At 45.0% G+C, this 14,662-nt stretch overlaps 1 protein-coding gene across 1 annotated transcript; it reads right to left on the bottom strand.

The window, feature by feature from the left end:
• Positions 1–447: 447 nt before the first annotated feature.
• Positions 448–14,206, bottom strand: LOC144105358 (uncharacterized). The gene is made up of 5 exons (XM_077638500.1): positions 11,294–14,206; positions 10,919–11,209; positions 3,977–4,034; positions 2,995–3,160; positions 448–1,135 (listed from the first exon to the last, which is right to left on the bottom strand). The coding sequence occupies exons 2-4, from the start codon at positions 11,180–11,182 to the stop codon at positions 3,093–3,095; spliced, it is 390 nt and encodes a 129-aa protein (XP_077494626.1). The 5' UTR covers positions 11,183–11,209; positions 11,294–14,206; the 3' UTR covers positions 448–1,135; positions 2,995–3,092.
• Between the last annotated feature and the right edge of the window lie 456 nt (positions 14,207–14,662).

The raw sequence follows: 14,662 nt of genomic DNA, 5'->3' as shown, positions 1-14,662 counted from the left end.
TAAAGTGTGTATTACTTGTTAGGTGGGAATGGGGGGATTGAGACGGAGCTGTCGCGGTAGTCGTTGTCCTGTTACCGTGCGAATCAGACGGACTAATTGGTTGGTGCGTTGCGCCTCTATTAAATTGATGACGGTGTTGAAGGTACCAGTGGCCAGGAGACGTTTCGTGCTAACCGACTGCAGAAGACGTACACTGTAAAAAAAATCCGTCAAAATGACGGGAAATACCTTGGCAGCTCTATTTCCAAACATTTGACCGTTAAAATGATGGCACCAAGTCATTTTAATATGACGGTGTTTTTTCACCATTTTGATTTTCTTGTCAATCTGAAATACAAACGAACCGTCAATTTGATGACATATGACCATCAAAGTGACGGCAGAACATGATATCTAAATGACAGTTTTTCCATCATTTTGACGTCTCTCTTGTCAATTTGAAATACAACCGAACCGTCAATTTGATGACATTTGACCATCAAAGTGGCAGCAGAACATCATTTCTAAATGACAGTTCTTCCATCATTTTGATGTTTTTCTTGTCAATGTGAAATACAGCCAAACTCTCAATTTGATAGCATTTGACCGTAGCAGTTACAGCAAGCTGTCATTTCTAAATGACAATGTTTTTTCCTGACTTCGATGTCTTTTTATCAATTTGAAAATATAGCCAAACTGTAATTATGCCGCTGATTGTCTGCGAAGGCAAGCTGTCAATTTTAAAACTGTTTTTATGACTTCAAGACTTTTTGCAATTTTGAAATAATCTATAACTGTCAGTACAGCATTTGGCCATCAAGGTAATAGCAGGCTGTATTTTTGAAATGGCTATGCTTTTAATCATTCCAAAATTTGGCTTGTCAACATGAAATGCAACTGTGTTGTCAGTATGATGGCCAATATGACAAGTCTCAACATAATTCTGTGTCAATATATAGTGGGGTGAACCTGACCACATGACAGTAACTTGCAGTGGGCAGTACCTCATAAACCATGCAACAAAAACAAATTTACATTTCTACTTGCACATTTGTACATAAATTAAAGTGCCTTCAGCAGGCTCAGCAACTTAGGTGCGATTCCGCAGGCCCTGCCTTTGCCGCGCCCTTTCGTTGGGTTGATATGCCCAAGGTACCTGGAAACAAAACGAGGATAGAATAAATCCATGCTCCATAAACTGTGCCAATCACATACTCTGCCCACACACGTGAAATGCCATGAATGTGTGAACTGCACTACCTTCTGCAACACACAGTATTACGAAATGAAAAGACGAGATTAAAATCAGGTAGCAACAAATGTGAGCACACTAGTAGTGCGCTTAAATAGCTACATATACATGCACTAACAATAGATGATGTACCTAAATGTAACCATTATTACAACTCGTAAAACAAGCCCACAATTGCACATACACACCGTATAGTATATCTAGTAACAATAGGTGCTCATCATGTACAGGGATCATGCACAGAGTATAGAAACCATAACTATGCAAGAGCATTTTTCTGCATTTCGGTTTTTTCTGCTGTCAGCCGCATACATAGGTCAGTATTGATGTAACACCCTGATGTCCAGATATAGGCTGCAACTGCACATGTGGCAGCCATGCATACATTTAAAAACCTCATTATCATGCCTCATCATCTTACCATTTGCACAATGCTCATTCTAATATTGTGCTCTTGGCCACAAATAAGCGGAATTTCACACCTGAAATCTTCTGAGCAATCAAAAAACCTGTCACGATGATGAATGTCTTAATTTTTTTCTTTTACACTGCAACTGTTGACACAAATGGTGGCAAACTTCTCAGGTGCCGACATAGCCGACTTTACGATGGCTCTTTCAACTGTCCATTTCAAGTACTGAGGAATTCTGGACAAATATGGGATCACAGCATAATTTTTTTGAAACGGGCTAATAGTCCTGCCAGCCCCTAAACGTTCAACAGGTGAAAGGGTAAAGTGCCTTGTAATGGTTGCGACAGTACCTGTGAAGCTGTCCTGCCTATGTGTCACGTCTCCCGTTTCAATGCAAAATGAAAAAACTGACATTCATCATTGCAAAAGGTTTGTTAAGTGCCCAGACGGTGAGGTAGGGAGCTCTACTTTCTCGGGGCTGATTGTACACAGGCTAAAGCGAGCACTGCATCAATGGTAACAAGGGAACCTGAGGCCTTTAAAAGTGCAGAGAGGCATCCGGCAACTAAGTGCCACATGTGTGGACGCAACCCATCGTCAGACACACTGTAATGTTGCACTAGGACATTAGCCAGTGGACACGATACATAGTAGAGCGACTTAAAAGAACTGCATTTTCACTTAATCCTCGCTCCTATTTTTCCTGACGTCGGTGCTTATAAAAGTGCTGCACACATTACGTTTAGGAATAATTGACAGTAGCGCCTGTCCTATCTGGTTCTTCGTCCTAGCACCTTTCTTGCAGTACCAACCAAAAAAATAATCATAACACCGAAAAGTGTTATCTAGATGCACTCAAAGGACACGTGACCAAGTTTAGGCAATGCAAACTGCCAGGCTGGTGCATTCATCACATGACAATGATCAAATCCGCAGTTCTGCAAGTGTCAGAATACCAGAATTGGGTGCAATTTAAAATCAAACGTCCGACCTTCATCTCGCAATTTCCAGAGCTAGCCAATGTGAAAGGCTTGTTAGCATGTACTGCTGGCAAGTAGCACTATGTCAATAATCTTGCCGTTCTACTTTCTAAAGACGCCTGTGACTGGCAAATCACCATACAGCTGTGCCAAAAAAGCAACACGGTGCTTTGCCAGAGAACGAAGAAATGCACGAGAGGAATGCATGTGACGACATCAGAATTTCAGGGGAACAGGGCAGAACTGATCACTTGCAGGCACTGGCTAAGGAGGGCGAGTGCCTTTCCTCAGGAAAAAGAAGCCTGTTGCTCACACTATTGCCTCGGATTCCGATTGCTTATCAAACGCATCATCCACATTCACTCATTTACCTCTGCAAAAACTCCATGGCGAGGGGGCAGTTGGGAGGGTACGCAACGCTGAACACAAAGAAGGCACCAAGGACGAGGCCCATGGCCTTCTCAAGACTTTATGTAGAAATGAATTCTACAGAATCCACTGCAACGATGATCTTCTCTGTGTCCCCCATGCTTGATTCTGCAAGGAAAAAAATTAGTCACAAGGAAACGCTACCCACTAAAGGGGTGATCCAATAATTCGAGCAGCTCTATGGCCTTCGATGTGTACACTGAGAGAACCCGAATTCAAATGTACTCGTAAAAAGCCATACTGTGTCTTGTTGCTAGGCCTTATGGTACCCTGGCAGTAGACAGACACATGCAACATGCCCTTCCTTATCAGTGCTTTACACGCCACTAATTATATCTGTTAAAGACGATTGCTTCATGTAAACATACTACATAGACAAAAAAGAATTACCTTTGTCGACAGAATACTTCGGCCTTTTTAAGTAATGGGGAATAGTGATGAGGTAAAGAAACTTGGGCAAGCACCGAGGCAACTTTTCAAAGCCAGAGTGGCCCTCTATTTTGTACCTAGCCAAGCTCAGCTTCGTTCAAGCTTTCTAGCAAAACGTCATGCTTTTGGCAAGTCAAAATGCCGCACATTAGTCTCGATGAACTCTGGATATCACCTTTTAGTGCGGAGATTGCCACACCCTCCCCACTTATCAACCGTACTGCTACTGAGTTCCAAATTTTTTTACACTCTAATAAGAATAGAAAACTACTGGCCGAACTTGCACATTGTTATCATGTTTAATTATTAAACAAACTGCACATACATAAGATGAAGCAGCAATTAAGCCTTTCATCCAGGGCAAGCCTCATTCCTAAGTTTTGAATATGTCCTACTAAGTACGGTGAAATTACACAAAATCAGGTTACATCGTAGAATAATAAAATACACTGTACAAGCCATGTTTTGAGCCAAAGTTCTATAACAAATACACACCAATCACTTCAAGGTGCGGTGTTGTTGGCAGTCCTTCCAGCCCCCTTTCAGCTGCATGCTGGAAATTCACAAGCCATATGTTATTAGACTCCAGAGAAAACATCAGTGATCAGATACACGCATCTCAATAATAAATCAGAACCTTACTTCCAACGATCCTGCTGTCATCAAGGCACTTTCTACACCTCGTGTATAGTATCATTTTAGCGGAAATGGATGAAAATGCGGTATAAATTTACAAGACTACAAATTTATTTGATTCAATAATTCCTGGCTAATGGATACGCCAGTCGAAAGATATTTTTGGCCCTTGTTTGAGTTATAGCCAATAAGCTATAAAAATGAACATAATTTATTTGGAAATAAATATTGCTGAAATAATTAGGCCCATATCTTAATGCTATACAAGAATGAAACTGCACACAATTAGTACACAAATTAAACACTGAAAGCATTCAGCCACTTGTTAGATCTGCAAGACTACCACCAAACATTTCGGTAAGTCAAGCTGAGGAGTACTTCCTGCCATTGCGGCAGCTGCGAGAGCATTTTAAGAAATTTGAAGAAACAGGAAAAACAAAGTAGTTGAATCATCTCTCTCTAGGAACACAAATGGCAGTAGAACCTTAGAACCATCTGCATGTCCTACTAGGATATGCACTGCAAAAATATGAAAAAAAGAAAGAGCATGCCGGATGAAAGGAGACTACTTGGCTGTAGTTCTCGCCAAAGAAAGCACAAAGCAATTCCAGGATGTAAAACTATCTTGGAACCGCCTGTCGATCCTTGTCTACTGCTGATGTCACTGTGTGCAGCAAAGCTCGCATTCCATTCTTGGACAACTTCAGCATGTAGTCAACAACTTTTGGTCCTTTCAATGTCAATTCGTGAATGAATATTTCACAGAAAGAAAAACCAACAAGCGTGTCAAGATGCCCAAAGCAGTAGGTTTCTTCAAGCAGATGAGGCCATAGCCCCCGGATGTTTTGCGCAGTGACCTTTCCTTCCTTAATCTCTCTGCGCTGCCGAGCATATGTATCTGCCATCAGCCTCGAAACACTCTCACAAGGTGGACTGGTTTGCAATAGCAGACACCTTTTCTCACTGAGAGCTTCCCAAGTTTCTTGGTCGCAATCAGGCTGTCAGGCCACACAGCCATAAGAGTCAGTTGGCCCTTTTGGCATCTTTGCTGCAGGTTGATCAACCTGCTCTGACAAATTGTCAGTTCTCTTTGCATTCCGATTTGGCCGTCTTTTGTTCTCAAGGAATGTGCTCAGCTGCCAGTAAAATGAAGCGGCGTTATCGCCAATGATATCCCCTGCAGACGTCATGTCTGCAAAGGACTTGGGATACTCCATACTCACGAGTCTCGCAATATGTTTCACTGCTGCCATCCCAGGCATTGGATCATGTTTCGCTACTGCCTCCCCAAGCAGCTTCACAAGTCGGCGCATCATCTGTGGATTTGGCCTCTGTCCCTCTTTACTATCGGCAATCAGCTGATTTGGAAGCTCTGCCCAATTGATTTTAAACACCTGCAGCCACCTACGAGATGTGCTTGTGGCTGCAATAGTTGATGTCTGGGAATTGCTGGCTGATTTTTCACGCATTGTTAATAGTTGTTCAGCATTTCCGCCACTGCTAATGGGTGGTCCATCATTGCCATTGGTCTTGAGCCCTCTAAGGAGCTTACGTGCATAGAACAACTTCAAGTGAGGTTTGAAATCATCAATTTCTATGTAAATGAGGTCCTTTTCATGCTGGTAGCCTTCTGACTTCATATATTGACAAGAGTTACAAGTTCTTCTTCAGGGAGTTCTGGAACTATTCTTCGTATTGCTGATGCCGCAGATTCCATGCTCTGGTAAAGAAAGGAACATTCAAGTTGTAACTTCATTTATTTAAGGTATGTGCACAAAACAAGATAACAATCATCACCACATTAATCACAGTACTAATACACGGTCGAAGAGGAGGTTGAGTTGAGTTGAGTGGTTGTAAACTACCCGTGGGATTAGCCTTGCGGTTGCTGCCGGCAACTGCTCCACCGTAGCGACACCTAAATAGAAATCACAGAAAAACTGTCCGCAAAAACCCAAATAGACACTCCTGAGGTCACCATGTAGAGGCCAAATCCGTGTCCTGCAAGTAAAGTAGAAGAATGCGAGAAGCATCCCTTCTACTCGACTGGCTAACGCGCGGGAAAACAATGTCCTGAAGAGAACTGTGCGGAACTCCTGCCTTCTTGAGGGATCCGAATAACACAGCCCGTTCCGCGTTGTACAAAGTACAGCACAAGAGGTAATGTTCTATGTCACCACACACACCACACGTTGAACACAATGGTGACAACGCTAGGCCAGTCTTATACATCCACGCCGGCGTACGAGCAGAATCCGTGCGAACGTTGTGCAGCAAAGTGGCTTGGTACCTTTTGAGACCCTTGGTCACATATGGCTGATGAGGAGAGCTCCACAAAGAACTGAAGTTGCACAACACCACATCTCTGAACATTTGCTTGACTTCATGAGGGACTCCATGTACTGGAATCCCAGAGAGAGCTGTATGGGCGAGGTTGTCTGCTATCTCGTTGCCTAAGACACCTAGGTGCGAGGGCAACCATTGAAAAAGTAAAGAGAAGCCTTTGTTATTAGATTCTGCACCAAACGTAGGGATCTAAGACTCAAGGCATCAGTGGGGAACCCGTACTCTAACCTTTGAAGGGCAGATTTTGAATTCGTAATTATGACAGTAGGTTGAGGCGTACAACACCCTAGCTTCTTTAGAGCTGCCTCAATGGAAACGCTTTTGTCCATTGCGGAGGACACGACTTTAGTAAAACGAACAGACCAATCATACTTCAAAGACGGAATATGAAAAACAGCTGCACTAGATCCTCTGACCTTGTCCACAGAGCCGTCTGTAAAAATTTGAAGATGACTGGAATATTCGGTCTCAAGATGTTCCAGTACCAGCGAACGCATTTCCGCTAAAGGAGAATTCCGTTTAGCGCGAACGTGGGGAATTTTCAAAGAACAATCGAGGCTCGGAAAGGACCAAGGTGGCTTCAACGTCTTATGTCGATCTCGAAGGTCGTGACCCAGAGAACGAAGAGTATTTAAAGCCATGTACGCCCGGGACTCCGATCTCTTTCGAAGGCGCTGTAGAAGCGCTCTCCCGGCAACAGTCTCTCTGAGGCGGCCAATTTGCAGCAAAAGTCTTTGTGAAGCGGCTAGCCAAAGAGGTTTCGATTGAGACTCATACAGTACTGCATTGTTCGGAGCAGCCTGCGGAACGCCGAGAACCCTCCTTAATCCCATTCTGTGCAAAACCTCAAGGCGTTCCAGCTGCGATACCGAGGGGGAAATTAAAGGGAGCTGGTACATTATGCGACTTGTCACCAGGGCATCGTGAAGCCTGATCATTGAAGCAGGATGGTTTCCCCATTGCTCACTAGCAACTCTACGAAGCACATTGAGACGCGAAGATAGTGAAGCCACAATCAAGTCCACAGCTCGTCGCCACTGTAGACATGAGTCAATAGCGACGCCCAAAAAACGTATGTGGTTAACCTGACGAAGGCAAGACTGATCAAGGTCTATGCTCAGCCGCGCATACTGTCGTCCCCTACCAAAAACAGGACGAAGCTAGATTTCTCCACCGAGAGAGTCAACCCAACATCTTGAAGGTAACTTTTAACTGAAACCACGGCCTGTCGCGCTAATAGAGCTAAGCGTTTGTGTTGATATCCGGTTAACCAAAGACAAATGTCGTCTGCATATATCGACATATGGACATGCCTACAATGTTTTTGCACTTTTGCCGGAAGGCCAGCCATGACAACATTAAAGAGCGTTGGGGACAGGACACTACCCCGAGGTACCCCTCGCGATACCGCCCTTTCGGAGCTCATAGTACTGCCTAACCGCACTCGAAATTTACGATCACTGAGAAATGAGTGAATGAATCGCAGAAGATAGCCCTGTACGCCTATGACCTGCAGACTATTCAGTATTGAGCTCTGAAGGACGCTATCATAAGCCTTTGATACGTCTAGGAAAATAGCTTGTGTTGAAAGTCCAAAGGCACTCTGATGTTAAATGTGGCTTATCAAGTTCAGGACGCTATCTTGCGCGCTTAAACCTGTGCGGAATCCAGTCATGCATGTTGGTAGTACCCTTCTATCCTCAAGCCACCAAGACAAACGCTTACTTGCCATATTCTCCATGATCTTAGTCACACACGACGTCAGCGATACAGGACGATACGAGGCCGCGTCTGTCATCTCTTTGCTGGCCTTCAGCAGTGGGACTACACAAGCCACCTTCCATGAAGGGGGAACGTCACCAGACTCCCACACTCGATTGAGATAGGTTAGGAGCATCTTCCGGTGTTCCAGAGGCAGGTTCTGTAACATTTGATTGGTAATGCCGTCAGGACCTGGTGTACAGCGACGCCGCAGGCTGCGGAGTGCTGTCTGTAGTTCTCGAAGTGTGAACGGGGCGTCCATTACAGACGGAGACGTAGCAGGCAGAGCGCAGGGATGAATGCCTGGTCTGGAATTTACAAATGCATCCGCAAATTCCTCTGCCAAGCACACGAGATGTTTCTGCGTGCGCAATGCAAGCGCCTCGAAAGGTTTACTCGAACGAGAGCCACCAGCAAGACTGCCAACGACACGCCAAATTCTCGTTATCGGTGACAAAACAGTCAAACTAGCGCAAAAGGATGCCCACTGGGACCTACAGAGCTTGTTCGCATGACGTCTAATCGCTGAGTTGACCCTGTTGAAAGTTGTCTTCAAGGCTCTGTCTTCCTTCTTCCGCAACAGTTGTCGCTCCGCCCTTCTGCGCGCTGCGCAGAGGTTCCTGAGTTTTAAATCCGGAGTCGAAAAATGATCAGGTAGCTTGAGCGCCGTGGTAGCAGCCATCTTGGCATAAATCATTTTGTCTGTCACATCACCGGAAACACAGGTTAATTGCTCCCTGTATTTGTCCCAATTAACAACATGGAAAATTTTAGGACCACACAGATGGAAGTCGGCAGTAAACACAAATATCGGGTAGTGATCACTTCCCATTTGGTCAGCTCTAGTTGACCAATGCACACGGACGTCAGGTGAATGTAAGGTTAAGTCTTTAGATGTGGGTGAGGTTGGAGGCTGAAAGAAAGTGGGACTTCCGTCATTGGCCACACACAGGTCCAAACTGTCGATGACTTCTACAAGTTGGCGTCCGCGAGGATCTGTGTTCCTGTCACCCCAGGCAGGGTGGTGGGCGTTGAAGTCACCGCAGGTGATTCTGGGTGCTGGGCAGCGGTCACAAAGTTGCTGGAGGAACATAGCCAAATCGACCTTCTTCCGCGAGGACACGTATACTGATGCAATGGACAGAGTTCGGAAGGCGAGCCGAATCCTCACAGCCACTACATCAATACTGTCGGTGCAAAGATCGGTGGCGTTCAAAGCCACATGAGGAATCTCCCTTTGTATGTAAAGGGCGGCACTTCCTGCGGGAAAAGACTTTATGCTGCAATTCTTGTTCGCGACGTATCCCGGCAAAGACCTCCTGCTTGGCAAGCCAGCCTCCGAGAGGGCCAGTACTGGAACACAGGTCTCTTTCAAGAACAATTTTAGTTCTGCTAATCTACTTAGAATCCCAGTGCAGTTCCATTGCATGATAAACGGCACTTTTCTAGGGTTTTTAGTTGCAACAGGTTGAATAAAACTAGCCATCTAGTAGTTGAAGTTCTCTGCAAAGGCGGTGATCAAGGTCTCAAAGGAAAGCACCAGCTGTATAAAGTTCTTCAAAGTGCCAGGCTGCATCGCTTGGCTAAATGAACGCAGGACATCAAACAAAATGCGTAGAAGGTCGGAGAGATTCCAGCTTTTGAGCTCCTTATTTTGCTGCACGCACTGGCGCACCACTTCGACAAAAGACGGGGACTGGGACCCACTCTTGGCCACGGTAGCTGGTGTCTGCATCCCTTTTAAGGCAAGGGGATGTCCTCCATGTTGTCGAGTCTTGCTGTGATTTGGTCGCTGAGGAACATGGACACTTTTTGCAGAAGCAGATCGACCAGCCAGCTCACCCTCGGAGGCCGTTGCCGACTTGCTCGGATCAGGTCGTGCAGCGACGTCGCTTGCTACCACGTCCCGAGCTTCCGACTCGAGCGCAGGGAACTCTTCACTTCCATGTATCGGCTTCTCAGTAGGTTGTAGTTTGGGGCCACTAATGAAGGACTTGCGACGGTGTAAGGCGCTTTCACGGAATGTGCAGCCACTGAAACTCGCTGGATGGTCACCTCCACAATTAGCGCAAGCAAAATCTGCCTTGCACTTTTTGTAATCATGGCCACCACCACCCCGCTTGCAACGTTGATGTTTGTTGCAAACTCTCGCTACATGTCCAAAGCGTTGGCACCTGAAGCACCGGGGAGGAGTTTCAACGAACTCGTGGACTGCATGTTTGGTGAAACCAAGGTCAATTATTCCAGGGAGCTCGGTGTTCGGAGCAAACGTTAGCACAAAAGAGTATGTAGGCTTCGCTGCCCATTGTTGTTCTCCAGGCTCCACCCGGCGCATTAACCGTCGCACGTGCAGAACTCCTTGCGGTTTCAAGTAGTCAAGAAGGGCTTTTTCCGAATACCACACTGGTACTCCTTTATAACACGTGTTAGTCATGTAGGAATGTCGCAACCGGGCTTGTACTCGTATGCCACCGAACTAAGAGCACCGCAGAAGAATGTCTACTTGCTCTTCGTTGAGATATCTAGATGAAGAGCCCCTTGCGTTGTGAAGCGACTGCGAATGGGAGCAGATCCCAGTAGTACTTTAATATCATCGAACAGCCTGATAGGGTTCCACTCTCTGAAGTCAACACCTTTCTCTTTTGGCTGAACTATCACTGGGATGCCGACTGTCCGGTGCTTTCGATGACTCACCACTTTGAAGCCATCGTTGTCCATTTCCGCCATGTCAGCCACTTCCTCGTTAGAGGCGACGATAGTTGAGTCGTCCCCACTGAGCGATGATGACGCGCAGCACTGCTGGACGTTCCTGATGACTGGCAGATCCCCGCCATGTGATGCCATGGCCGCCTCCGCCCCACTGGGCTCCTTCGGATGGCGCTGTCCCTTTAAGGATACCGGCGCCGGAGCTTCCGTACTCTTCCCGTAGGGACAGTACCGCCTTAAAGACGTGGCCATCTTCCAAGGATGGATCCTAGTTAATAACTAGAAAACAAAGCAAAATTACTGAGCTGAGGTGACAACATTGTTGTTGTTGTTGTTGTTAGCCTATCAAAAGATGGCACATACCCACACTGGGGGATCGGCCAAGAATCGGGTGGCTATAGATCGAGCAGCGTCGTCTTCCTCTTCCTCCTCCTCTCGAAGAGGAGGTGTCCAGTACTACTGCAGGGTTTTGCAGAAGCTGGGAGCTGCACGAAAAGCTATTTGCAGATTAAACTGTTTGCTTACATTCCTTGTAAAAAAATTGTATTGAAAAAGCATGCACAAAAATCTGTTTTCTTTTTTGTATTGAAACTACAGAACAACTAACGTGTTATGAAATGGGCCAGAAAACACCGTAGGCGCAAGAAATCTCACTGCTCTATGACACTTCTTAAAAAAAGAAAGGTGTCTTCGACTAACATCGACCAAATCTCCCCCAAGTATATGTAATCCAAAAAACATTCCTTTCACACATAATGAACAAAGTCATCATCATGATTAAGAGTCAGGACATTCCTAGAGGCACAAGCATACACATTCAATAAACTCCTGTGAACAAGCTGCTCATATTTCATACACACCGGATCTTCATTCGTGAAGGTAACTACCTTAAGGCCTCTGTCACCCCATTCTTCGTTTGTGCAAGGTGCACCAATGAAATAAATACTCCGTTCAATGAATACAAAACAGCTAATCTTCGCTGCCTTCAAACACGCACCTACACTATACAAGATAACAGAGCCAGCTTCATAAGTAGTACCCTTGCAGGTTAATTGAAGGCTTAGTTCTGCTGACTCTGGTGCTGGGAATTGCGAGCGAAGTTCACGCACTATCATGGCATCTGGGATCTCTGATTGCAATGCAAAGTACTTTTCTTGCACCAAATAGTCAGGGATAACATTTCCTGCCCTACAATATGCTTGAAGCATTTCATGCTTGCTCGTCATTGTAAGTGTAATATTCTTGAAGTTCTGTGAGGCTCGGATAATGCGCTTGAAGTTTGAATGCTTACTATCAAAACGCAATGTTGATAAATGAACCAATGGACCGAAACGATAAATAAGATCGAGGTAATGGCTCAAAAAACGATGTTTGGGTCTCAGAGGCACTGCTGCAAAAGTCTTTTTCAGTGATGTATTCACCAATAAGAACCCTGAGGTACTCAACCTGAGTAATAATAAGCTTGGGAGACATAACTATAATATTAATAGATTTTAACATCAAGTACAAGCTCCGTACCTCATCTTCACAGTCAGTAATTTCATCATGGATGAGAATAGGCAGCAGTCTTATCAAGTAATAGATTTCAACTGGATGCTCACGCACTTTACAGCTGTTGTTATTCAGAAGAGTTGCTGGCCTGCTTTTAGCGTCCCGATGGCTTAGAGATATATTCTTGATTCACTCATTTAGCTGTCCAACTGTAAACCATTTTTTTTACAAACAATGTGCTTAAAAGTAGTGACAAATCAAATGGAGCGATCTCTTCTAAAATGTCATGAGCAACACATGGTGGCAGCCCAGACGTCACATGAAAACACTCCAAGGCATTAAAAGAAGAGTCAAATTTCACGCCTTTTGCCAAGTCACAGTAACCCTGTTCGGCCATGCTTACACAGTTATGCTCATCATGTGAGCGTTGCAGCCCCAGTAAATGGGGGTTGTTCAGAATGTCCTCCTTCGTGACCTCACAGTATCGACAAAACCACCTTGACATAGAAAAGTTTTCTGTGAAGCCACCAATTCCATGGCTTCCCAAATTGTCACCCAGGATAGCAACAAAGGCACATTTGAAGTGATTACTTCCCACAATAATTCTATTTTCTTCAAGGTCCTTAAATTCGGCAACAACTGTCTTCATCACCGCATGGTGGCCTAGATTCACAATTGTCGACTCAAAGCAAATCATCACTAACTGAATATTATGCACATTTGTGGTAAAGTGTGAAGTAAGTTAGCAACACTGTAATGCATCCCCATAACTTTGTGCTTTTTTCTTGCCGATCCAAGAGGATTTGCCACTTCAAATGCATTCTGGTACAAGACCAGCTGAATAGTGCCACTGCTCTGCAGTAAGTAGGCAGACTCTTTACAAAGGTTTCCATCACTGAAGCCAGAAAGATACTGGCTGTCACAAACAGCACCCTTGTTTAATGCTTGTTTCACTGCGACGTCTGCAAGCATCGCAGCAAGAGACTGCTTATTTGGCACATAATCAATACTTCATTCATTCTTAAAGGTCATCTCGACTGGCTCTATCATTTTAAATTCTTTTTTATAAAAGTCGTGCCGTGCATATTTACTTCGCAACACGCCAACAACTGTATTAAAAGGGGTTTCTTCATTGCTTAATGCAGAGAAAATTTTGCCGGATGCTTCGTCATCTATGTTTTGTTCGTGAAGTATCTGACCAATAACACTGAGCCTGCGGTCTGCGGACCATAAATTCATAGCATGAATTTCAGCACTGATACTGTGCACCACGGATGACGGTACAAGGTGAAATGATTCTAATTTCATTAAAAACAGGGCTGCATTTCTTGTTTGCCAAGACTGCGCAATAGAGTCTGCAGCATCTGAAGATGCTAGTTCAACAGCGGAGCAGTCATCGACACTGCTAGGTGCAGCAAAATCTTCACATTCTGCCACACTGCGCCTTAGACACAAACTGCTGCCATGACAGCGACTTACATGAGAAGTGAAAGATTCCGGATTTGAAAACTCTTTTTTTCAGTTAACAAAACAACATGCTGTGGCAACACCAGAAAAAAATGTGTTTTTTAACATGCGTAACAACATCTTTCTTGAAGAGAAACTGGGCATCACAGAATGTATGAGGACAGCTAAATGTTTCTCCTGATGAAGTTGGAGAAGCAACATTGTTACATGACTACGCGAAACATGTACAGGCAGCGCATTAAATGTTCTGAAATGTGTGGAGCAGCCCCTGTTTATGCAAGGTATGTTACTGTTATGAATATTGGAATGAATTTTGTATTGTGTAGACAGGGACGAGCGCTTACCGAACAGGCCAGTGTCCTCACTTGGAATGAGGCCTTTTCGCTGGTAGAACCCAAGAAGCCTGGCTCGGCAGGTCGTGGTCACAATGCTTGCGATGAGCAGGGGAGCATGGGTAGGTGAAGGCTGAACACAAAGTAAAGAGCCCGATGCAGAAGAAATATAACTCAGAAGTACTTGTATTTGGGCGTGTTGGTTCATATCTTTTCAGGAGGACACAGGGGCGCAACAAAAACACACGGACAAAGAAGTAGACAGGGACGAGCGCTTACCGAACAGGCCAGTGACCTCACTTGGAATGAGGCCTTTTCGCTGGTAGAACCCAAGAAGCCTGGCTCGGCAGGTCGTGGTCACAATGCTTGCGATGAGCAGGGGAGCATGGGTAGGTGAAGGCTGAACACAAAGTAAAGAGCCCGATGCAGAAGAAATATAACT

This window comes from Amblyomma americanum, chromosome 9 (assembly GCF_052857255.1).
Source record: "Amblyomma americanum isolate KBUSLIRL-KWMA chromosome 9, ASM5285725v1, whole genome shotgun sequence".
Taxonomy (NCBI): Eukaryota; Metazoa; Arthropoda; class Arachnida; order Ixodida; family Ixodidae; genus Amblyomma; species Amblyomma americanum.
This window is presented reverse-complemented; position numbering and strand designations above follow the sequence as displayed.